Raw genomic sequence first — 24,737 nt, 5'->3', positions numbered from 1 at the left:
AAGGGTTTGCACCCCGTGGCAGAGCAGAGCGCACGCGGCGAAGGGGTCGCCTCCTCCGCGTCTTCGGCATGTTCGTGGCGAGGTGCCAACGCTGTAATCCCGCAATGACAGACAATGTCACAGCGAGGTTCTGCCTGAGAGGAAGCCCCTACAAAGAGGGGGACGGCAGGAAGGCTGGAAACATAAAGGCAGTAATTGAAAGGAGAGGCAGAGGGAAATGTTGGAGAGGAGGGAAAGCTACTGGAGGAGAGAGTGATTGCTGCAACAGACGGCTTCTTCTATTTTTTCCCTCCTCCCCTGCGATGAAAGTATGACAAAGTGACAGGAGACGTGGAACTGCGAGTTAGGTGTTAGTTGTCTCCTGTTTTCCTCTTCGCTGCACAGAAACCGTGCTTAAATTGAGACGGTAAATCAGGCTAATGTGAGACTGAGGGGCTTTTATTTAGAGATCGTGTGCTCACACAGGTGTGTGTGTGGGGGAGTGTGTGCGTACATGGAGGAGGAGAGGGTTTTGAGGGCAACTTACTGGCCCAAAAAAGACAACAGGATGAATGATGGGAGCATTAATGTAAGAGAGGGAGAACTCTCTCCAGTACTATTAGTCATGACTGCGGTATCCTGTTACCTGTGTCGTGTCTCACCGCCTCCGACTGGTTTGGCAACAGGTGTGTGTGTGTGTGTGTGTGCGCGTGTGTGTGGCCAACCTGACGAAACACTTACATTTGGTCACCATGAGCCAGACCCCGAGCTATAAGAAGAACGAAGACACCACATATGGTGGAAATTCACTGTGACACGTTTTCAGTTAAGTCGGCTCAGGTTCATCAAAATCATCATTGTCGATCATAAGACTGTGCTCGTGTTCGTGACTCCTTCAATCTTAATGTCAGGAGACAGCAAGAAGTGTTTCACCGTAATTGGAAAAAGAGGAAGAAAGGAAAAAGAGGGAAGAAGTGAGTGATGGACTTCGCCGGTTTAACCCAGATCCAGGCAGCCGCAAGGAGGGAGTGGACAACCGGAGGTGTTTCGTTTTTATTCTGGGAGCGACTTGGGAATAAAAGAAAAAAAACACACGAGCAAAGAGCAGGAGAGACAGCGAGAGGGAACGACGAGGCTGGCGCTGACCCATTTCTCCAGGCCTCCAATCTAGCGGCAGATATAATGCAGCGCGGCTACCCGCACGCGCAAACCTGAAGTCGGACGCATGCCACAAGACGGCAGCAGACGAGGACACGCCAGGGTCCAGCCAGATTCCTCCTCGCTTCAAGTGTTACTTCAAATCACCTCAGCCGACACTGGAAAATAATATCACATTCAGACGTTCAAACGCGACCGTGAACTCCTCTTTTTCTGCCCTGCCGGTGTCGGTGGGGTGCGTTGCGTGCCTTTTTTTAAAAAAAAATCAGTGCTGTAGAGGTCACTCAGGGATTCACTGATAAGTATTCATTAAGTATTGATAAGTAGTCATTGAAGTATTCATCCAATATGCATGGGGGTCCACTCAGAGGTGCACTTGACAGGGATTGCAGTGGATGGCGGTTTTCTAGTGTGTTTGTGGAAGTTAACGGACAGATACTCGCTACACGCAGAATGCCCTCGCTGCCCCGGGACGGGAACAGCTGACCCAGTTGTAAAGAACATTGGTCGTGACTGTCCTACATGGCTAGCACTTTACTGCCGTTACACAAGGCTCATCCACCCAGTCACTGGGCCTCTTTTTAATGGCTGCCTCTCTTTTCTTTTTTTCTCTCTCTTGCTTTGTGCATGTCTTTCTTTCTTTTGCTCCATTATGCACGTCTATGCTCTGGCGGTCACATTTATTCGGCGTGGATTATTCGCCGTCGGACTTATTACGCTTGCTCGTCCACGATTTGTTTCGTCGTTTAATTAATGCTGGAATGAATGGGAAGAAATGTGCCTGTGTGTTTATGCCTACTGATGACTAACCCCACCACCCCCTCTCTCTCTCTGTCTCTCTGACCCGTCTCTACCCTATGTATCTCTTATAGAGACATAAGCAGCTTTAGGGGGGTTATGCGTAGATTGGTTATTGATGCGCAGAGACACAGTGACCATACTGTCGACCGCCATCATTAACCCGCTGTGCGTCAACCAGATTATGAACCGGGGGATCTGACCTTTGCACACATGCGTGAAACATTTAGACGTATGAGGTTGCACAAGTGAGGTCACACACACACACACACACATGACAACTGGATTATCTATAGTGCCGTCTCATAAATCACGATATGGATTTAGTCGACGCCAAACAATGTGACAGCAGCGTTTTTCCGGCCTCCAACAATGTTTTTTTACTCACCGCCTCAGAACTAAAACCATGAAATGGCAACGGATCTGTCACAAGCGATCAGACTCCCTCTCAGCGGTGTGCGTGCATGCGTGTGTTTGTCAGATGTGGAGATCAGGTGCGTTCCACACTCTAGTCCTCCTTTTCCAGGACTGTGATGGGCAGGAGGAGGAGGGAGGAAGAGGAGGAGGAGGGAGGAGGGAGGCTGCTGTGCCGTGGCCCAGTTTGTTGTGTGTGTTTTGGTGCTGGAGGTTAATACGATGTGATTCTGAGTCGCCCACCCTCCAAGCGCACGGGACATCGAACGACAGAGGGGAGGGAGGGGTAGAGGAGAGAGAGGGCGAATGAGGAGGCGGCGGGGCGGAGGGATGATTGTAATAGAACAGGATGGATGGAAAGCGAATAACTGCTGAGAATTAAAATGTCATCGGGCACGGAGGAGAGATCAACCGCACGCAAGCAAAGACACTGAGATCATTCTCCCCTGGTGGATTGTGTGTGTGTGTCATGTCTAGGGATTGAGGTAATGGCGTCCTCCGTGGAGGCATGTGTGAAATCGGGTCTTGCGTGAGATTCTCTGTGAATGTATGTGTGTGTGTTTTCGGTCAGCATGTGATGCATCATGTGAGTCCAACCTGTGACCGTGACTTTGCTCCCGATGTTCCAGGTCCCAATCGCCTCGGGTTGTCTCACGAGAAGCAGGTTAAAAATAAGTTTACTTTTATACGAGTTCACACAAGTGCGAATGTGATACTTGTCTGCGTTTTAAATCACATTATTACAGAGTACAAAATGAGAACGAAAAAAGAAGAGTTCCCATCAGTTTGGTTACCAGCAGAAATTTGGCTTTAATTTGTTCATGCACTTTAGGTAGTAAAGTAATTAGATTTATCTTACCCTTTCAGTATTGCATGGGTCAGATTAAATGTCCTCCTCTGTAAAGAAAAATAATTAAAAAGTAGAACAGTAACCATAGTAACCAATCCTTGAAGGCCATATTTTGGTGCAGAATATATTGGTATCAGGGCTGTCAAAGTTAACGTGATAATAACGTGTATTTTTTATGTTAAATGCAGTACCTGTGAGGGTTTCTGGACAATATTTGTCATTGTTTTGTGTTGTTAACTGATATCTAATAATATATACATAAATTTGCAGAAAGCAGCATATTTGTGTATTAAATACTAGACAAATCTCCCTTTAAGGTACATTTTGAACAGATAAAAAATGCGATTAATTTGCGATTAATCACGATTATCTATGGACAATCATGCGATTAATCGCGATTAAATGTTTTAACCGATTGACAGCCCTAATTGGTATATAATGTAAGAGGTACTTTGGCCACTATTGGATCATAAATATCATATTTAACAAGCCAACAACAACTGTACCAGCATAAATCTCTTCCCATCCTCGCATTACCTCATGTGACAAACACACCATCACGCTTGTCCCGTTTCCAAAACCACATACATACTGCCATGTCACCGCGCGACAGCGGCGCCGCCGAACACGCAGACGTCTGTGTTGCCGTCCTCGTTTGTAGCCGGTCCCATTTGCGGATCAAGTGCTACCACAACACAGTCAACAGTGGCCCTTTGTCTGCAACAATAGAACAAGAAACCTGCACTCTTTGCAGAAACCAAAATAAGTTTGGAAAACCTCATGCTATGTTGGAAGTAATGTAGTGTGTTGTGTGTTTGGAGGCGGAATGTGAAAATAATACTCGGCTGGTGTTTTTTGTTTTTTTTTTCGAGCGGGAGGGAGGGGGGTGGGAGCTAAAATAATGCCCGTTCTGTTTCAGTACACAACTTAATACCTTTTCCCCCCTCCTCGCCGCCGCAGAGAGGTAATGGCTTGTGATAGCTTCGTTAATGCGTCATAGCCAGGTTATAAAAGCGCCATAGGAGATTTATGGAGACGCTTTTAGTTACAGGAAATTTCGATGGCGAGATCCAGCGTTTTTTGGGGGGTTGGGACGTGGGGAGAAAGAGAGAGAGAGAGAGAGAGAGAGAAAGAGAGAGAATGAATCCTTCAGCTTCGCCTCAAGGGAGAGGGGATCAGGTTATATGCTCTTCATCATCTAGATGACACACATTGAGATCATGGAGCCTCTCGAGAGTGAGGACTACAAATTTAAATAGGAAGGCAACTGTAAATCCCACCCCCAAGTACTCTCTGCACCCACCCACACACACACTCCCACACACACACACACACACACACACACACACACTTCCAAGTCCACCTGAGTGACAAACTTAGTTTGGTGGTTTCGTGTTTTTAGAGGATGTGGTCCAAAAGCCAAACTAGTGCGACTAAAAGGGGGATTTTAAATCTGCTGTGAAGCAACACATTGGTTTTAGGTTGATTTGCACAGATGGGATCACTTTACACACAAACACACACATACATACACACACACACTGACACACACACACTCAAACCACTCCGGCCTCAGCGTGCACCACCAGTGGGCCCAGGAGCAAAACAAGAACACCCACTTGCGTTCGTGTCTTTCACGTCTCATTTGCATTCGTGATCATCGCGTCCGTTAACCCGACACACTCATGACGCGGCTAACGCGCCATCGCACACCAGAGGCTAGCGGGGGCGCCGCTGTGCTCGCGGAACATGAGACGGCACGAGCGAGCGAGCTTTGTTCTTCCCCGGCCCGTGTTTGTTTGCTTGTTTATTCAATCCGTTTGTTGTTTAATCTGCTCTTTCACTGCGAGCCACATTCCCAGTTTTGCTCCCTTTAATCTCACTGTCATCGGAAAAAAAAAGATGTTCCCGCTCGAGGCGTGTGTGTAATTTGAGTGTGTGTGGTACAGTAGCGAGCGTGGACTGTTGCAATAGCTCGGCCACACATCCAGTATTTATGCACAACAGCAGCAGTTGGACAGCTCCACCTCAATCTCTGCTATCATAACAAACCTGCAGCTTCAGAACTTCACAAGTTATGGCATGAATCTGCCTGAGGTCCCTGGTGACCCCTCCTTCCTCTCAATGCATTCTGTATCTTGTCAGGCGTCAAGTAAAACATATTAAACACATATTTAACAAGTCGTTTTCTTTGCCCCGTAAATGCCCTAACCACAGCCTGAAATGATTTTCTGATTAAAAAGAAAAAAAACATTTTATTCAATTTTATTTCCAGTCAGTTTTCTAAATAGATGCTTGAATTAAACATTAATCAAACACAAGGACACACTTGTTTTGAAGCAGAGATGCAAATATTGTTATAATGTATTCCATTATAAAGTATGAGGTCTCTGTCGGTGAAAACAAAGTGTGTGTATTAGTGTATTAGTATAAATGCTGTAATGTGCATAGCATTACATTTCTTTTTGTTAGACTAACAGCTTAAGCCCGATAACTTACCCCTACCTCTAAAACCAAACCTACACCCTTACATGTAGGCGCAGGGACCCTCAACAAGACAGGACCTCCAAATTAAGTTACAATGACCCAGTTATAGACACTTATCTTTTCATTTGATACTGTCATTTATTGTGGATATTCTTAAACAATTTGTAACTTTTGCGGACCCTGCAGTTGCTGGACCCGGGTAGCTGCTTTAGACTGTTTATAAGAAGTGGACGTAGTCACCCATTGGTTTGTGGGCTGCCGTTTTGAAGCCTTGAGTTCGGCATTTTGGCTGTCGCCATCTGCCTATTTGACTCTAAATGGGACCATAATTAACTAAATGAACATCATGCTGTATTGAAGAAGACTTGAAACTAGCGATTGAGACCATAAACTCATGTTTACAATGTTTACTGAGGTAATAAATCAAGTGAGAAGTAGGCTCATTCTCTCAGACTTCTATACAATCAGACTTCTTTTTGCAACCAAAGGAGTCGCCCCCTGCTGGCTGTTAGAAAGAATGCAGGTTTAAGGCACTTCCGCATTGGCTTCACTTCTCAGACCCCGCAGGTTGCCGCTTGGTAGCTGCCCACATTGCCTGGTCGATAATGCAGCCGTGGAGCAATGCATTTTGGGTTAAATCACCTCCCTGTTTCCTAAAACAACACACTGCACCAAAACCTGGAATGTATAAATGATGTCAGAAAATACGTGAAAATCAGGCAAATAAAACAGCACTTCTTGTGACTTTTGAGCAGTGCGAGTCGTGTCCCAAAGTAGACAGAAGGACGTGATGGAAATAACAACATCAGCATGTACACAAATTCACATCACTCACATAGGAGCGAGTGTTTTGCTGCGGGAGGCCGGCTGTCACTCAGCATGTTTGGAATATATAACCAGGGCTGCAAAACACACCACAGGAGGGGGGAAGGAATAGAGTGGGATGGCAAACATCGCCGAGGTCCGGGGCCGCGTCTTGATGCAAATGAAGTCGCTTTGCATATAGTCCACTGCGAGAGTCAATATGGAACCGGACGCATGTCAGATATGGGGTTTAAAAGTCCCCTGAATGAGTGAACAATGTCATCTTCCACTTTTACGCAACTTCAGCAGCGAGAATGGAGGCAGAGAGGAGGTTTGGCCCAGCACTGACCTTGGTAATAACAAGAAAGACTCTCATCCAATCTGTGATCTCTTCTATGGACTAGATACACCCTCCTCCCACGGCCTCCCTCCTCGTGCGCAGAGCCCCAACGCTGTGCAGTCTGATTGAGGTTGACTGCGGTATTATTTCATTAATTAAGTTTTTCCACTTCCTCCGCCTCTCCCTCCTGTCTTCCTGTCGAGCGAGGGTGGCGGAGCGACGCCCTTCCTCTCCTCTGTCCTCTGGCGCTTCGCATCCCCCCCATCACTGCTGATCACCGTCTCAATTACTCATCCCTCCCCTGTCTCCCTGTTTCTCTCTCCCGCTGCTCTTCCTCCTTTCTCCTCTTATCTCGTCCCAAATTGTTCGACACACTCCTCCCCGCCTCTCTCTCTCTCTCTCTCTCTCTCTCTCTCTCTCTCTCTCTCTCTCTCTCTCTCTCTCTCTCTCTCTCTCTCTCTCTGTCCTCCCAAAGTGAGGTGGGAAAGATTTGAGGCATTCCTACATCTCTCCATCTCTCGGTCTCTCATCAGGATTTCACAGATGTTCTGTGATTATGTCTACCTTGATTTGGTGATATCTATTCCCCCTCAAGTGCGAGGGGGAAATTTCAGCACTTCCAGTGTTTAGCAAACCGAGATTGGGGTAGGGGAATATTTTCGATCCAAGGACAAATGATCTCTTTGTTCGCTTTGTGAATTGAGATTCACAGAAATAGTGGCACCTGTAAGAGGATTTTGTCGTGATCACTGTTATACCCTTGTGATATTTGTGACCTGTTGATTGTGCATTTGCAAAACCTCGTATGTGGAAGCTCTCCTGGTTCCATTTGTCTTCTTTGTGTCCATTACCGCTGCACTTTTCCATAATGGAGACATTAGAGTCTTTTACCTCCCTGCTATCTATCACGCCATTTAAACTCTTCCCTTACTTTCTGTTTTTAACTGCTCTACTTTCTCTCTGTCCCCTCTCTTTCTCTTAATCTCGTCTTCCTCCTCCTCCTCCTCCCTCCTGTGTCCACTGGGCTCTGTATGGGTCATCTCCATCGTCTCACACAGTCTCCTGTCCCCATCATATCACCAACAGCTTGTCACAGGCAATCAGTCTCCCCCGCCTCGCCTCCCCGCGCCGCCTCATCCTCCCATCCTCAACCCTCTTCTTCCTCACCTCCCTCGTCTCCTGTCACCTTCTTGTCCTCCTTCGTGTGTCAGGAGTTATTACTCTCCGAAATCACAGTCCTCCACCCTTCTATCTCAGACCAGTTGAGGGTGTTTACTCCACTTCCTCCTCTATCCTCCACCCTCCATCCTCCATCCATTCCTTCAGTCAGAGCTGCCACATCTTCATCACGTTGTGTACCCCCACTGTCCTGGGATGCAGTCGAGGGTAAAACAATGATTTCTAGCTTTAAGATAATTAAGATAGATGATACATTTTAAATTATTGATTTAATCATTTAGTAAATTTGTTTTCACACACCATGCCTCTGGACCTAGATATGTAATCAATGATGTTTAAAGAAATAAATGTGATTTTGTGCAGTTTCTTAAATCAAAATATACATTTTTAATCCACTTATAATAGAGACGGCCCCTCATGGGAATAGAAAATATGTTTTTAAATATTTTATATTTGATTCAGTGTCAAACAAATACATGGTTTACAAGGAAATTTACAAAAAAGATGCAGAAAAATACTGCAAATAAATGTGATTTTGTGCAGTTTGTTAAATTAAAATAGAATTTTTTTTCCACTTATAATAGAGACAGTGCCTCATAGGCATAGGAAATATTTGTATTCATATTTTTATATTTGATTCAGTGTCAAAATGTACATGGTTTACATGGGAATCTACAAAAAGATGCAGGAAAAATACTACAAATACATGTGATTTTGTGCATTTTATTAAATTAAAATATTTTTTTTATCCACTTATAAGTGAGACAGTCCCTCATAGGCATAGAAAATATTTTAAAATATGTTTATGTCTGATTAAGTGTCAAAATGTACATGGAAATCTACAAAAAGATGCAGATAAATAATACAAATAAATGTGTTTTCTGTGTTTCATAATATAAAAGGAAAATAATAAATAAATATCCTCTGAGTATCTCTGAATGATGTTCAAAAACATATTGAATATTACATCTGAGCAGCCAAAGATATATATATATAAAAAAGTTCAGTGACACAATTAAGCCCTGATGAAACTAGAGCTGTACTTAGTTTGGTACTCTATTTATTTCCATTTATTTGAACTTCATTGAAATAAATAAAATGTTCCTCCTACATTAGCGTAACAGGATATATGACACCAAAAAAAAATAAATACTATGATTTAAAACGCCCTTCTAACACAACAGATAGTGGAAGAACTTGAGGAAGGTGCAAACTTTATATAAACCTTCTTTATATATCCCCTCATCCATCCCTGTCTTCCGGCTTGTGCTGTCCGCCTTGACCCCCGCCTGCTTCTCTCCTCCTCCTGCTTTCACACTCCGCATCCTGCAGAGATGGAGGGAGAGAGAGAGTGACGGAGGTGTTAGAAGTAAAGCTGCCTCTTTTTCACACCTCCTTCTCCTTCTCTCTCTCTCTCTCTCTCTCTATCACGAGCCATCCGCCATCCCTCCCTCCCTCCTTCTCTGCCTCGCTTCAGACAGGCTAATCTATAGCCTGGAGCGGAGTGGCGGGGGGAAAATGATTTTTATATTTCTTTAAGGAGGCAGGGTGAGGGTTAGCCTCGGGGGCTATAGCGGAGAAAATAAGGATAGACGGGTGGTGTGTGCCGGGGTGAAGAATATGTTTACTGTCTTTTTTTTACTAGCACTGTGGCTGCACATCATCTGGAGTGATGAGTGAACATTTGTGTACAAATGACTGCAGCTGCAGAGGTGTGATTCTCTCTTCACCCCTCACCTCCTCCTTCCTTTCCTTCCTCTCTCTGCGTCTTCACATCTCCATCCTTCCGCTTTCACCGTTTGATTCTCACTCGCTCCTTCCCCCTTCCTCCTTCCTTCATCCTCGTCCAGCCTCTGTGACCTGCAGACCAGTGATCTTTAATGCACTCGCTGACATGCTTTATGTAAGAAGAAGTGTTGCAGGGATTCATGCGCCCTCTTGCCTGTTAGTCAGCACTGCTTGACCTCCTTTGGCCTCCTTCCTATAGCTTCACTAGAGGTTTGATTCCAGTACAGCTTATTTGAAATGTGACACAGCATCTCTTTTCAATGTTAAGAAAAGCTTTTATAGCTTAAAAATGCATATTAAATCCCTCATTGCCTGTTTTAACACATCAGCCCCTCAATTTTAAATAAAAAAACTCTTTAATTTGCTTAATTAAAACATAAGCTAGTGATAGTAATAGGGTATTAAACATAGCTTTAACTCATTCAACACAGTCTGCATGCTAACCAATCAGCTTCTCTCTACACACTGTGTGTTTTTGTGTCTCAGGGGCTCAATTTTATTTTATATGCGCCCCTGATTGGATTACCATCCCTTTTTTTTTCCATCAGCCAGTCTAGATTACCCCCCTCTCCTGCTATTTTCCCAGCCCCAGCAGCAGTTGCAGTTGACTGAAATGCGGTTGAGTCCATGCGGCGCGGCGGGGGTGTTAATGAATTCCAGTGGACTGCTAAATGAGGACTTATTAAAGTGCTGCCGCCTCTTGGTTTGACATTTCAGAGCTTCTGGTGGAGTTTTAAATCGCTGCCTCTGCAAATGTCACTCGCTGACTTTGGCCATATGAATAGGAGCTATTGTTGGCGTCGGCTATAGATTGAGAGAGAGAGAGTGAGGTTTGTGTGGCTTTAACGGATGGTGTGTGTGTGTGTATATATAGTATACCTCCCTGCTACTTGGCTAATTGTGCAATTTTGTGTTTTCCATCCCTCCAGCTACGTCAGATGGGACGCGTCAAGGCCTGGATGGCATGAGAGGCGGAGTGTGTGCCACGCAAGGCATGAAGGTGGTCCTGAAAGTGGGGCAGAGTAAGTCTTCTCAACTCTCTCTCTCGTCCTACATTACTTTCTCTCACACACACACATGTGAGCTCTCCCATATGTGCAACTCCTGTAGTCCACTACTCCTCTTCACACACTCGCACATTGTTATTCATGCTTCACACACAATAAACGCTCACTTAAAGGGATAGTTCGGGTGTTTTGAAGTGGGGTTGTATGAGGTACTTATCCATAGTCAGTGTATTACCTACAGTAGATGACGGTCGGCACACCCCAGCGTTGTGGAGTAACAGCACGGGAGCAAAGCAATGTACTGCTGAGGATTTAAAAAAGATATTTTAGGTGTCTAAAATACGTTTTGCTGCTGCCCCCTTTCACAGCAGTACATTACTTGGATCCCGTGCTGCTACTGTAGATAATACTCTATGGATAAGTACCTCATACAACCCCACTTCAAAACACCCGAACTATCCCTTTAATACACAGTACGACTACAACCAGTGGCTTCAGCCCGCCGCATCTCCCACCATCTCCCGTCTGTACAGCACAGAGCGTGTACACATTCCTTATCTGACATGCAGCCTCTTCCACTTTCAAAACCATCCCTCTTATCTTCCCTCTCTCCTACACACACATATACAAAACGCGTACGCACTCACTTTCTTTGCGAGCGTGTGTTCTCTCTGAGCATATTAGGGCTCGTTAAGTGGTGAGAACAGCAGAGAAGTGTGGGATCAGTCAGCTCTAATGAGCCCTGTTGACTCCCTTCTCACTCTCCCTTTTAACTACCACTGACTCATGCTGGACACACACACACACACACACACACACATTGCGTATATCCCAGTGCGGGATATACATTACAGGCATAAACATTAGCTCACGTATGCAACCTGAGGTGGTCGTGCAGGCGCGTGGACACACACGTACACGCCAGAACACACACATTTCCCTACACGGCTGACCTGCCGGCGAAAGCGCGATAGCGAAATGACTCCATTCAGCGTCGAAGCACACAGTCAGTGATTTTTAATGAGTCGTAGCTGCGCACACTTCTAATTTGTTTGGAGAAAATGTTTCCAGGTAATGACCCTCACATGGAGGCTTTTGAGAATAGCAGCAAAAAAAAAGGCCCGTTTAAGCATTTTCACTGACCTGCACATTCCTACACATAATGGGCACCTGTCCTTCACACGACCCCCCCCCCCTTATCCACCTCACACACACACACACACACACACTCGCCTAATTCTGTTTCTTTAGCCTATCCGGTGTTATCAGGCCTTGTGTATTGTAGGTGCTCTCCAGCAAAGAGCCAAGTGGCGCTGATGTGGCTCTATCAGCCAATAAGATCAGCGTAGTCAGCTCAACTCAATAAAAACACCACACACACACACACATTCTCTTTCACATGGCTTTTTCACCACATGGGTAATGGAAATGCACACACACACACATTCAAGCGACTTTTACACAACTCTATGAAGTTCTGAGACGCACACACATCTTTGTATTTGTTTCCCTTTTCTCTCTGTCTCATCTTCTATCTTTTCTCTCCTCCTCTTCTTCTCTATTCCCTCTGCACTTCTTTCTTTCTTTTAACCCCTTTTAATTCAAGAGACAGTGCTCGCTTCCTTTTCAAATTCCCCTTTTCCCCGTCCTCATCATTCCTCCTTTCACTTTGCACGCTGGCCAATCTCTCCTCCCAACTCTCTCCTCCCTCCTCTCTCCGTTATTTTCACTCTTCCTCTGTCTTTTCTGTCTTATCTGCTGTGTGGCTGAAAGGTCACGTCTGTGTTGTTTGTCATCTAAATAAGCGGCGTGCCGCCTCGCCGTGATCTCTGATGAGATATGCCGCTCCGCTCCGCTCCGAGGAACACACACACACTCGTGAAACCCACACTTGCCCCACACACACGCATTGACCTGTCTTCTCTTATTTTATTCTTTATCTATCTTGCTTGCTCTCTGTCTCTGTCACACACACACACACACACACACACACACACACACACACACACACACACACACACACACATTGAACGTCCCTCCACGGCCGACCACACAGCAGTTTCTATTGATCCAGACAGCACCGCCCCTAACTTCTGTTTGGTCGACTGTCATGAGGGAGCCGCCGGCCAATAGCCTCACACTCCTCTAAATGTCAGCATGTATAGGTTGATGGCTGTGCACGAACACACACACACACACTCACTAGTTTGTGCATTGAGTGTGTGGGTTTACTGTACACTTTCATCCATAAGCACCCCATGGTCATATCCATTCTGCTCTCCCCTGCTGCTGCAACGACCAATAACAGACTTTCTTTTTAAAAGCTGCAGAGCTGAATAGTCATACATCCCAATATAAAACTACATGGGAATCTACAAAACGAGGCAGAAAAATACTGCAAATAAATGTGATTTTATGCAGTTTGTTGAATTAAAATGGAATTTTTTTTACCTACTTATAATGGAGACAGTCTCTCTTAGGCATAGAAAATATTTTTATAAATATTTTTTTATTTAATTCAATGTCATGATGTACATGGTTTACATGGGAATCTACAAAAAGATGCAGAAGAATACTGCAAATATGTGATTTTGTGCAGTTTGTTAAATTAAAATAGAATTTTTTTATCCACTTATAATGGAGACAGTCCCTCATAGATATACAAAATATGTTTATATATATGGCAATCTACAAAAAAATGCAGAAAAATACTGCAAATAAATGTGTTTTTTGTCCGTTTCATAATATAAAAGGAAAATAATAATAAATAAATATCTGGAATTCCTCTGAGTATCTCTGAATAATGTTCAAAAACATGTTGCTACAAGCTGAATATGACATCTGAGTAAAAGTTCAATGACACAGTTAAGCCCTGATGAAACTACAGCTGTATTTAGTTTGGCACTTTACTTATTTCCATTAATTTGAACTTCATTGAAATAAGTAAAATCTTCCTCCTACATTAGCGTAACAGGATCCCTGTCTCCCACTCCTCTAAATGTCAGCATGTATAGGTTGATGTCTGTGCACACACACACACACATCAGTTTGTGCATGGAGTGTGTGGCTTTACTGTACACTTTCATCCATAAGCACCCCATGGTCATATCCATTTTGCTCTCCCCTGCTGCTGCAATGACCAATAACAGACTTTCTTTTTAAAACGCTGCAGAGCTGAATAGTCATACATCCCAATATAAAACTCTATTCTTGCAGCCCACTGTTGGCCAGATGGCTCCGAAAGCGAGCAAAATTAGTATTTTCTGAAGCGTCTCTTTCAGCGGCGAGGAGTGGCACTTCTACAATGGCTGCATCTGTGTGTGTGTGTGCATGCGCGCGTGTGTTTGCATGTGTCACATAAACGCACTTTAATGCCATCACCATTACTGAGGGCTTGCTAGACAGATGGCCTGATTTAGCGACTACAGATTACAAGCCGTTATGGCCTTGTGTAAATTCGTTCTGGCCAAAACAACAAGCGGCCTCTCTTTAGTTTCCCATTCAGACAAATGGAAAAGTGCTCATACGCGGCACGTCGAAGCCCCAATCAATATGTGCTCTCCTATAATGGCAGCGGAAGGGAGGGAAGCCTTTATTACAGCTCCTTCGCCGCTATTTCTCTTTCTGGCCGGCTCTCTCTTTGCTAATGTCACTTATTGGTTCCAATTGCGAGAGCCTTGGCTGCTGTAGAAGATGTGCTCATATTGCAACCTTATTTTTCCTCCACAGGCCAATACGGGCTGCCTCCGAAGAAGGAGCCGCCAGCGGGACGCACCACCAGCAGAAACCCAGGTAAGCAAGGCAAGGAGACCAAACTGAAGATAATCCGCATCCACAAAATGGATGGAGGGAATACGCAGAGAGTGGTAGATAAAAAAAAGAGAAGCAGCGGGGAGAGGGAGGGGAGGAGGCGACAGATGGAGAATGTGCAGCGGTGACATCTGTGGATCTCTCTATTTAATTCCATATCCTTCTCTCTCTCTCTCTCTCTTTTTCCCCTCTCCTCCCGGTCCCTGCGCCCGGCCCTCCGAGCTAAGTGCTGCAGGCGGGGAATGGATGGCTAATAGCTACCTTGGGAGAAGGACAAGAAAAAGAGAGGGAGGAAGAAAGAGATAGGGGGCAGCAGGAGAGAGGGCTAGACCGGCGGCGACATTTCACAGAGTTATTATTGTCATTAGTTTGGGTGGCCTGGATTCTCTTATTCCGTCAAGAGAGAGAAAGAAATGAGAATTATGGAAAGATGAGGGAAGGGAGAGAAGACCGGGGAGTGATGGGAGTCACATAAGGAAGGAAAAGAAAAGAATAATTGAAAAGCAAAGAGGAGAAGGGAATAGAACAAGGAGATGGAAACAGAGAGAGGCTACATTCATACCTCATTCAGTGGAGGAGAAATGTTCATTTCTTTTTAATTTCTGCTTTTGGTTGTGAATCTGTGTACTATACAAAACGTGTGATCGGGGGCATTCACACGTTGTCCAATCACGTGTCCTCACATACAGCACATAGGTGAGAACTGTTCGTGTGAAGCGAAGCAACAACGGTATGCATTGTTTTTACTAGAACGAGACAGATAACACCGGACGCGCTGCTGAGAGTGATTTACATCACACACATAATGAGGGGTTTTACACGTTTGTGACGCTCACACAACGAGATATTAGCACGCACTTATGTGAAATGATTGTTTTGTCTCCTGACACGACCGTTCTGCCAGAATTTCTAATCCTCATGTGAATCATTGCAGCTAATAACTGGAATAACGCCGGTTTATTCACAGTCATTTTGTTTGTTTGTCTCATCTGGTCGTTTCTATGGATGCAAACAAATACATTATGAACAGATAATGCTCTACACACCACGCTCCTTCTCAGAGTCATAACTCAGACATCATACACACACTACTAACTCACTCTTTACAATGGTGACAGGATCTCAGTCGTCTGTAAATCTTTTGAAACCATATACATACTTGCCAACCCTTCCGATTTTCCTGGGAGACTCACATTCTTCATTTCTCCCAATTTATGACAAATGTTCATACCTTTTATTTCCTTTCCATTATCTCAACCTACTTCCGGCACTGTACAGTGTGTAAAAGCCTTACTGTTTCCACCCGGACAACAATACAGCTACACCAAATGTTGTTTCCTGGGGGAAGAGAGCTGCTCGCGGTTTGAGCTTTGCTCGCTGCTGGGTTCAGCACACATTGTCAGTGCGCATGACACCCAAAGTTGGGCTTTGCTCAATGCAGCAAAAAGATGTAGTGGCGCGGCACAAGCCATTGGAACAATGGGTTTCAGAGCGCAGTGGTGCCGTTGTCACGTTGTGTCTTAAAGGCCCTTCAGTGAGTGAGAGAAGGAGAGTATTTAACATAAAACTTCTACTGCAGTGTACTCTATAATTATAATTATTTTGCAATTTTCATTCTTTAAAAGTCACCAAAACATTTGAAAAACACAACAGCAATGTCTCTTTCCAGAAATCATGACCCGGTTACTCAGGATAATCCACAGCCCTTGTTATGAGCAGTTTGATGTAGGAACTATTTTCTCTCTAAGCAACTAAATCCGCCAAACATATCACCGTGCAGAAGGAATTGTGCATCTTGCTCACCTGTGCTTGCTAAGGTTACAGCTCAACCGAGGACGCCATTAATGTTTACATCTCGCGCTGTCACGAGCCTGTCCTTCATGAGTACACTGTCCCTTTAAAACTTTAGATCTGGTCTCATAGTCATTAGATTCAGACAATCCAGTTTATTGTCGCCCGTGCCATGCAAAGAGGAACTGCCAGTATGTAAATGACTTTTCATGGTGCAGATTTACCAGAATGCAAACAAGTAGCCTGTAGCATGGAGGTGTGGATAGTTTAAGGTTCAATATCCTGACATTCATTCTCAACAACTTTTCAAAACAACCAACCTGAGTGAAACCGACAGAATGTTTGATCAAAAAGTAATCGAAAAAAGACGGAAGCATGTTTTTCTAATACACTTGCTTCTGCATTTTCTATTGTAAAACCAAGTATTCATGTCACTCCATAACAAAGGATAGAAAGACTGAAGGTGTCAGGAGTGTATGCAACACACATGGATAGAGACAAATTAATTCATAAAGAAAGGCAATCTGTTGTGGGAAGCAGCGATGAGATGTCACGATGCATCAGAGTTACTGGTGCTCCATTAATTATGTAATCTTCTCCGATCCTCTTAATGCCTTCTCATAGGTTGTTGATGGCACTGATTCACACAACACATTCAGAAATTTGCATAAAACATTTGCAACAGTTTAGTGGGGAAATAATAGTGTCTCTAGCCTTGTAAAACAGTTTTTAAAAAAAAACGTACTCGAGACACAGAAGAGGAAGTACAGCTGGATAAAAAACAAGCACAAACCTATGTTATCACCTTGACCTGTTCTTTCTTGACCTGGATGTCTCTCTCAAAGGTGAAGTTCACTAATGAAATCAGACGGATCAAGGGGAAATAAAGGTGCCAAAGTCTGAACTTGTGTGATTAAAAAAAAAAAGGGAACACAGGAGGGAGTGAGAAGTGGAAAATAGGGGGAGCGAGAAGAGAAGGCGGAGGCGGAGGAGGAGAGGTGAAGGAAGAGGATATAATAAAGAGAGCCGGTGAAAGGCGGCGATCATAATGGAGATGGAGAATGAGGGATGTTGGCTTAATGGAGGGAGGAAGAAAGCGGGAGGAGGAGAAGGGAGTGTAAATCGACGTCCGGCATTAGCGCTCCGTCTCCCAGTCAGTCCAGCGCGACGGGGGGCCTGGTGAGCAGGGGGAGGATGAGCTGAGGTGTGCTTGCACGTATTTCCTTGCACGGTTGTGTACGTCCGTGTGTGTCTGTGTTGCTAGGCGCTGAGCTCAGAGCAAGGTGGGTCATTACGGCTACAATAACCCGAAGATGGAGAGAACCACGGAGCGAGGGAGGGCGAGGAAGCGGGGGAGACAGACGGGGAGAAAAGAAAAGGGATGTGTGCCAAGAATAATGATAGACCAATCCAAAGGCTCTATATAGCAGGGACTCACATTACCGGCCTTAACCAGCTCGCCACACACGTTCACACGGTCCGGTGCCAGAGCCTGAGCCCCGGCTCACTCTATAAACACACAGATGCGCACGCTCGCACACACACACACGTCCAGACCATCATTCACCTGCTGAGTTCTGACCCAACCTCCCGCTGAGGAAGCTCCGAGGCTCCGAGGCTGTGAAGATCTTAGGTTTCGGGCAGACACGCAGCAGACGGGGGGAGCGATCGGCTGACAAACACAAAGATAGTGTGACAGACAGTTTGATAAACAGACAGACAGATAAAGAGACAGACAGGCAGGCAGGAAGGCCAGCAGGCAGGCGGAGTGTGTGGTCTGGTGGTGGAAGCAGAACGGGGAGGCTCTCTTCATGTGGTCGGCTGTAATGCTAAGTAAATACAGTTGTTAAGGTTAGGGAAATAGAGTGTGTTACCTTGATACACAGTGTGGCTTAGCCCGGCTGTCCACAAGAGTATATACTGCGCAGCACTCTCACACTCACACGCAGAGTCAACGGACATCCCTCTCCATTTTATAAGCTCCGCCGTCCACTTCATCACGTCAATAAAGAGACCACATATAAGCGTCTGTGAGATTTGCTGCATTCCTCTGGGTTCGGTCTTCACTAGCAGAGCTAAACCAGCACCATTACTCATGTTATTGTGGTACAGAACCATACGGATCGGTATGTTTATTTAAAAGCTCACGAAAGCATAAATTGTGAAAGCAAGCTGTGTTATTGCTCTGGTATATTATGATTAATATGCATATATGAATCAAAGGGAAAAGCAGCTTTGTGGATGTTGGAGTAAGATTGTTCTGTGATTTGTTTCAGGCGGAGCGGGGAACTCAACCCAGTCCCGAGGACCCAACAGCTTCGGGAACGAGGGCGGCGGCGAGAACGGGCCCCTGCAGCCCTCCAACATCGCCCTCATCGCCGGCGCCGCCGGAGGCTCCGCCTTCCTCCTGCTGGTGACGGCCGTGATCTGCGTGGTGTGCTACAGGCGGCGGCACGCCAAGCACTCGGACACCCACCACCCGCCGCTGTCGCTGTCCTCGCTCACCAGCCCCAAGCGGGGAGGGGGCGGGGGCCTCGGCAGCTCCAACAACAACGGCTCGGAGCCCAGCGACATCATCATCCCCCTGCGGACGTCGGACTCGGCCTACTGCCCGCACTACGAGAAGGTGAGCGGAGACTACGGACACCCCGTCTACATCGTCCAGGAGATGCCTCCTCAGAGCCCCGCCAACATCTACTACAAAGTATGAGACGGCCGCTGATCTGGCCGCCTGGACACATCCACCTCCCTCTAACCATTACCAACCAATCCCCTGCTCCACAGCAAAGCTCGCCATCACAGCTCCGACGCTCAATACGACCAGTATTGTCCCATGGACCCCCCCCAATCCCACCCTCACTGCCCCCGTGCGCCCGGCCACAGTTGTGTTTCTAGCTGAATAAACCACCCCACCCCATTCTCACACACCAAGTGTGTGTTAAGGGCAAAGTCTTATTGGTACATAGCCCTTCTTAACAAGGCCCTCACGTTTGGGCAAGAGCCTCTGAGTGCCCCCTTCTTGTTAACTCAGAGCTAAACGAGACCCACCCGAGCTCAATTGAAGAGTCGTCCCCGTAACGCCAGCGTGTGTGTGCGGCAACACACTTTATTTCTAGGAGTATGGACCTGGCGTTGGGACTTGAGATGTTTTACAAAAGAAAATAAAGACTACAAAAAAAAAAACTACACCCTCGATCCCACTTAGCGCCGGAGAACTCTGATTCCCAGAGGCCATACCTGCCTAGTCCACCGCCCTCTATACCCCCGCCCCTCAGAGCTCCATCAGCCAACCAGAGACCGGCCCCTGCCACTAACTCACCAATAGGATTCTAGTTTGTTTGTGTTTGTTTCTCCTGAGAAAACGAGGGGCCTCGGACTCACCCAATCAGCAAGGCCCCGGGCGGCGGTCACATGACCTGGCCCGGGCGGCGGTCACATGACCAGGCCCAGGCCTGAGGAGCCAATCGGTGACACTCAGAATCTTGTATATTTTAATAATGTGTGTGTGTGTGTGTGTGTGCGTGACTGCGCGACTGTGCATACAACTTGGATAATAATTATGGCGCTGCTGCTCCACATTAGATGTGTGCGTGCAGTTGCTTCAGTACAGCAAGTTTGCATATGAGTTTGCATATGCGCGCGTGGGGTTTTAGTTTGTGTGCGCTTTGCGTGTGAGTGACTGCGTACGCGTGCGTTCTTTAGACTTGTCTTAAATACCAAAACACAAAATAGTGAGCGAATATCAAAAAAAAAGTGAGATTTTTTTATCGCTATCAACACTTATAGATTATATATATGAATATCCAGTAAATAATTTCTAGATGTTTTTTTTTTTCTATTGTTTTATTATTTTTACCCACTCTGTTAAACTACACTTCTGTTGCTAGACATTTTTTGTTTTTTATCTGCTGTTTTTTGTTTTTCACAACTTAGAACGACCTTGTTTCCTTTCCTTTTTCCCTTTTTGTTGTATATTAATTTAATCCCTTTTTAAAAAAAAAAAAACTCTCCCAGCGAACAGAGGTTGTGTCTCTCTTCCTCTCTTCCCTCTCTCATTCACTCCCTCCCTCCCTTTTTCTCCCCCCCTTCCCTTCTCTCCCCCCCACCCCCTCTAGGGTCTCTGAACTCTGTGTATATTTTTATAGCTCCTTGTACTATGCTGTAGTTTTGAAGTTTAGACCTCGTTTGTGGAAGTGTTGAGGTAGAACCATCTATGAAAGTTTTTTTTTATTTTTTTTTTTTCAAACGCTTTTTTTGAAACGCAGAAGTGAAAAGAAGTGAGGGGCGGGGGTGGGGTAGAGGGGGAAAAGGGTGGGGGAGGGGTGAGAGGGGATGAAATGAAAAAGAAGAATAAAGGGAAAAGAACAGGGCGAGAGAGAGTGCTGTCTGGGGAGGAGGAATAAAGCGGCGTCTGAATGCAGAACTTTAAAAAAAAAAAAAGAGAGAGAGAAAGAGAGGGAGGGAGACAAGGGAAGAAAAGACTGTGAAGGAATTGCACACTAAAGAAAAAAAAAAGAAGCTGAGGGGAGGGGAGGATGGGAGCGGCAGGAGTGAGAGATGAAGGATCTCAAGGAAGGAAGGACGGAGAGAGCAGAAGTGGCTGGCGAAAGGAGAGAAACATTTTCTTTGAAACGGAGGGTCTGGACGATGGACCAACAGCCTGAAACAGATTGAACTTTTAACCACGGAAAGGAGAGATCTCATCACACACACACACACACACACACACACACACATCTTCTGTGACTCAGTAATGTTAACGTGAGGTGGCACATTTCAGATTTGCTCCTCTTTTCCGCCAACATTTGTGTTGAAATGCATCTCTGTATCTGTTTATTACAAAGGCACACTGCTAGCCGCGGGCACACACACACACACACACACACACATAGGAGAACCCCCCCTCTCTGTTTGACACACACACACCCCCTCCCACTCAAACCTAACGCAGATTTCACACCTTTTAATGACTGTCACAAATGCCTCCTGATTGCATTTAACGACATACATTCTCTCTCGCCACCGCTTTGCTTTTTTCTCACACACTTTTCACCCACACCTCGACGGAAACGCTGATTGCTTTCATATGACTCTATTTCTGTGATTAAGACTAACCCGATGGACGCGGGAGGGGTGAAAAGAGCGCTTGTGTGCTGGTGTGTTTTCTCCTCTCTTTCACACACCCTCACACACAACCACACACACACACACACACACACATAAACACGCCAGTGCCCAGCACCTCGACCTCGAGGGCGATAACACGACGCTGTGTTCAGAGGTGCAATATGTTCACATGTGCATACTAGAAAAAAAAAAGAAGCTGTTTTTGTGTTGCTCAAACATGTTTATGGCTTAATGTGTAAAATGAGTGGCGGCGGAGAGCTTTTTATTTTCTTCAGACACACACATAAGGCCTCCAGTGATGTAGCCATGTTTTTCTGTGTGACGCCAGTGTTAAATCTGGACCTTACGACATTTCTCAACCGTGTTTCGTATCAGTATCTAACATCATGTAATTGAGATATCTTTTAAGTGTTACATTCGTCCGAATTGTTCAACACATGACGATGATTTTTATACCATGAGTTTTGGATTGTATTTGACTGTATCGAAAATTGATTTCAAAGATGAAACGAGGGGGGAAAAACACCTCAAATTCTTCTTTTTGTACAACAACAATGTGTTTTTTTTATGTATGCTGTTAAGTCTGTGTCTATTTAAACATGCTCAGAGTACCTAAAATATCCTCCAAGCCAAATGAAGTGTCTGTTTCTCTCTCTTCAACAACTCTTTGGAGCACTCCAATCCAAAATGACAGTATTTTTTTTGGTTCAAAAACGGCTGCAGGCCCGCGAGGGGGACTCTTCTCGGACTTTTGCGACTCCGACGAAGACGCCACCCGCTCCGTTTTCAGTCCATTTCGCTCCCTCTACCCTCGTCCTCTCAGCAGAATGTCAAGTATCTCTTGGACTTTTTTTTTCTTCTTCTTCTATTGTTTGATTTCCATGTCGATGTTATTTCAAAGTCGTGTCTCTGGCTCTCACTGTTTGTGTTTGAGCGGTCGACTCGACGTGTTCTTAAAAAAAGGCACGGACCCAGCCGCCCGCTCGTCAAAAAGAGAAAGAAGAAAGTGCTGTTTCTATGGAACGGGGGAGGAAAAAAAAGAAGCAGCTACCTACCGCCTAGCTCCCTCACCTCTCCGTTGGTGAAAGTGTGTGTGCGTACACGTGTGTGAGTGTGTGTTTTCTTTGTGCCAATAGACAGCAACAAGGCGGAGGCCGCGGAGCGAGGTGGTTTCTCGTATGTAAACGTGTTGAGACTTTGTATTTGGGACACCTCTGTGTGAGAAGGTTTTTTTTGTGTCCTCTCCTCCTCCTCTCCTCCTTTTACCCCCTTGTCTACTCATCACGGCGACCCCTTTCCTCCCCTGCCTCCCCCTGTTCTCTTGCCTCCTCCTCCCCCCCCAACACACCTCGAAAGAGAGGAAAAAACTAGTACATTCCTGGTTTGGAAAAAAAGGTTGAATAAAAAAAACAAACAAAAATGTTTAAGCACCACTCTTTTGGTCCTGTTGTGTGATTCATTATTGTATGGGGGTCTGCTGAGGTCTTTTGTTCTGCGACCGTGTGTGTGTGTGTGTGTGTGTGTGTGTGTGTGAGTTCCTGAGGCCCACCAGTAACCCGGCCTTTAATAGAAGGTCTTTCTCCTTATCTCTGCTTTGGGCTTGTCTCAGCAGGGGCTCTTTCACTGCCTCTGCTAATAACACTGCCATTACACACACACACACACACACACACTGGCTCTCCCACCGGCGTTATCAACAAGTTATCAAACCCGGCTTCGTTAGTGTCGAGTGTTGCTTGGCAACGTATTGACGGAGCTGATTCCACTCTCTCTCTCCGTCTCTTAACACCCCTCTTCCTCCTCTTATTTCCCCCTTTCCCTCTAGCTTTGTGCCACGTTTCTATGGTAACCGTTAGCGTCTTTTGCTCCCTTCCAAAATTCATCCGGTGTTGGATGTGTATCTGTGTGTTTTTTTTCCAGAGCGTGGCGTGCCACCAGGGTGGCCTGTAGGGTGAGATGACCAGACGTTATCCCCTTTGATCTGTGATGTGTGAGAGTAGATCACATGCCACACACACACACACACACATTCACTGACCCACAACTACACAAACACCAGCACATGTCCAATCTTATGCGCTGCCACACACCGGCGTTGATCCTAGTAGACACTCGTCACTGCCTCTGCCATGACAACCTGTCATTTGAACTGAGGCCAAGTACAATGAAGGTCGGCGAACAGTAAACATCCATTTACCAGCAACCTGCTGCTAATCTACCTTCAGTCGGTGTCGCTAGCTGCTGACTACTGCAGCACAGCAATGTTTCCCTTTTTAAACACACAGCAGCGCATTTTCAACCATAAACCATAATCATAACCTGCACGTAAACAAAAACAGGTTATTTACTCTGACTGGGGTTTGGATTTGAGCAGCAGTTTCTAATTAGAGCTGGACCGAATTCAAACCACTTCCTGTTATTTCCTGCATGAGCCTGCAGGGCCTTTTTTAACAGCAGACGTTTTGACGAGTCATAGCAGGAGAAGCACAGGTGTTACTGATGTCGTTAACGACGGCTCTGTTCTGTTCAAGTGTCTCAGACATGCACGACACCAAGCAGGTAATTCAGCCATCATTATTTTATTATTTACTCCTGGGCTTTTCCTACTTTGACGTGTTAAAATGTCCTCTGTGAAAAAGGCCTATTTATCAAACATTATAACGTCATTGCACACTAAAAACAATAAAGCTACACACTCACAAAGGTGTTTTCACTTTGCCTGATTAGACCTCTTCTCAGGACTGTGGTCATGAACAAACTTCACCCTCATGTTGCACCTGTTAGGTTGTGGGAGAATTTACACCTCTATCATTTATGCTGCGTTACAGCCAACTCGGAGATTGGAATTTTCCCAGTTGAAAGTTCCCAACTTCCCGCTTCCTGCACGATGCCAAATGTAAACAAAAAACCATGGATGACCTTGACAAACTGATGTTTCTCTGGTAAGTGTACACACAGTTGAACTCTCAGCAGTTCAACCACCACTTTTCTTTCGTCACTTTTAACATTTTAACGAATAACTTTTGTACAGAGAAGATAACTTTTGAAGATTGTTTACTGTAACCAGCTACCTAATAACGTTGGTGACATATTTTGACATCAATTTACATGCAGAACAGGTTTTACTATATGATAGTATGAATTATTTTAATTAAAAGCAGTCAAAATTACTTAACATTGAATTTCATTTGCCCAGATTTGCCCA

At 45.4% G+C, this 24,737-nt stretch overlaps 1 protein-coding gene across 1 annotated transcript in view; it reads left to right on the top strand.

Moving 5' to 3' along the window:
* Positions 1-22,965, top strand: part of efnb3b (ephrin-B3b) — an 86,793-nt gene extending 63,828 nt beyond the window's left edge. Inside the window, exons 3-5 of the mRNA XM_074622815.1 lie at positions 10,727-10,819; positions 14,534-14,596; positions 18,682-22,965. Coding sequence (XP_074478916.1) covers positions 10,727-10,819; positions 14,534-14,596; positions 18,682-19,115 — 590 coding nt within the window. The 3' untranslated portion in view covers positions 19,116-22,965. The remainder of the gene's footprint in view (positions 1-10,726; positions 10,820-14,533; positions 14,597-18,681) is intronic.
* Positions 22,966-24,737: the final 1,772 nt, after the last annotated feature.

Source organism: Sebastes fasciatus, chromosome 22, assembly GCF_043250625.1.
Source record: "Sebastes fasciatus isolate fSebFas1 chromosome 22, fSebFas1.pri, whole genome shotgun sequence".
NCBI classification, from domain to species: Eukaryota; Metazoa; Chordata; class Actinopteri; order Perciformes; family Sebastidae; genus Sebastes; species Sebastes fasciatus.
Note: the sequence above shows the minus strand (reverse complement) of the source record. Positions and strands in the feature narration are given on the sequence as shown.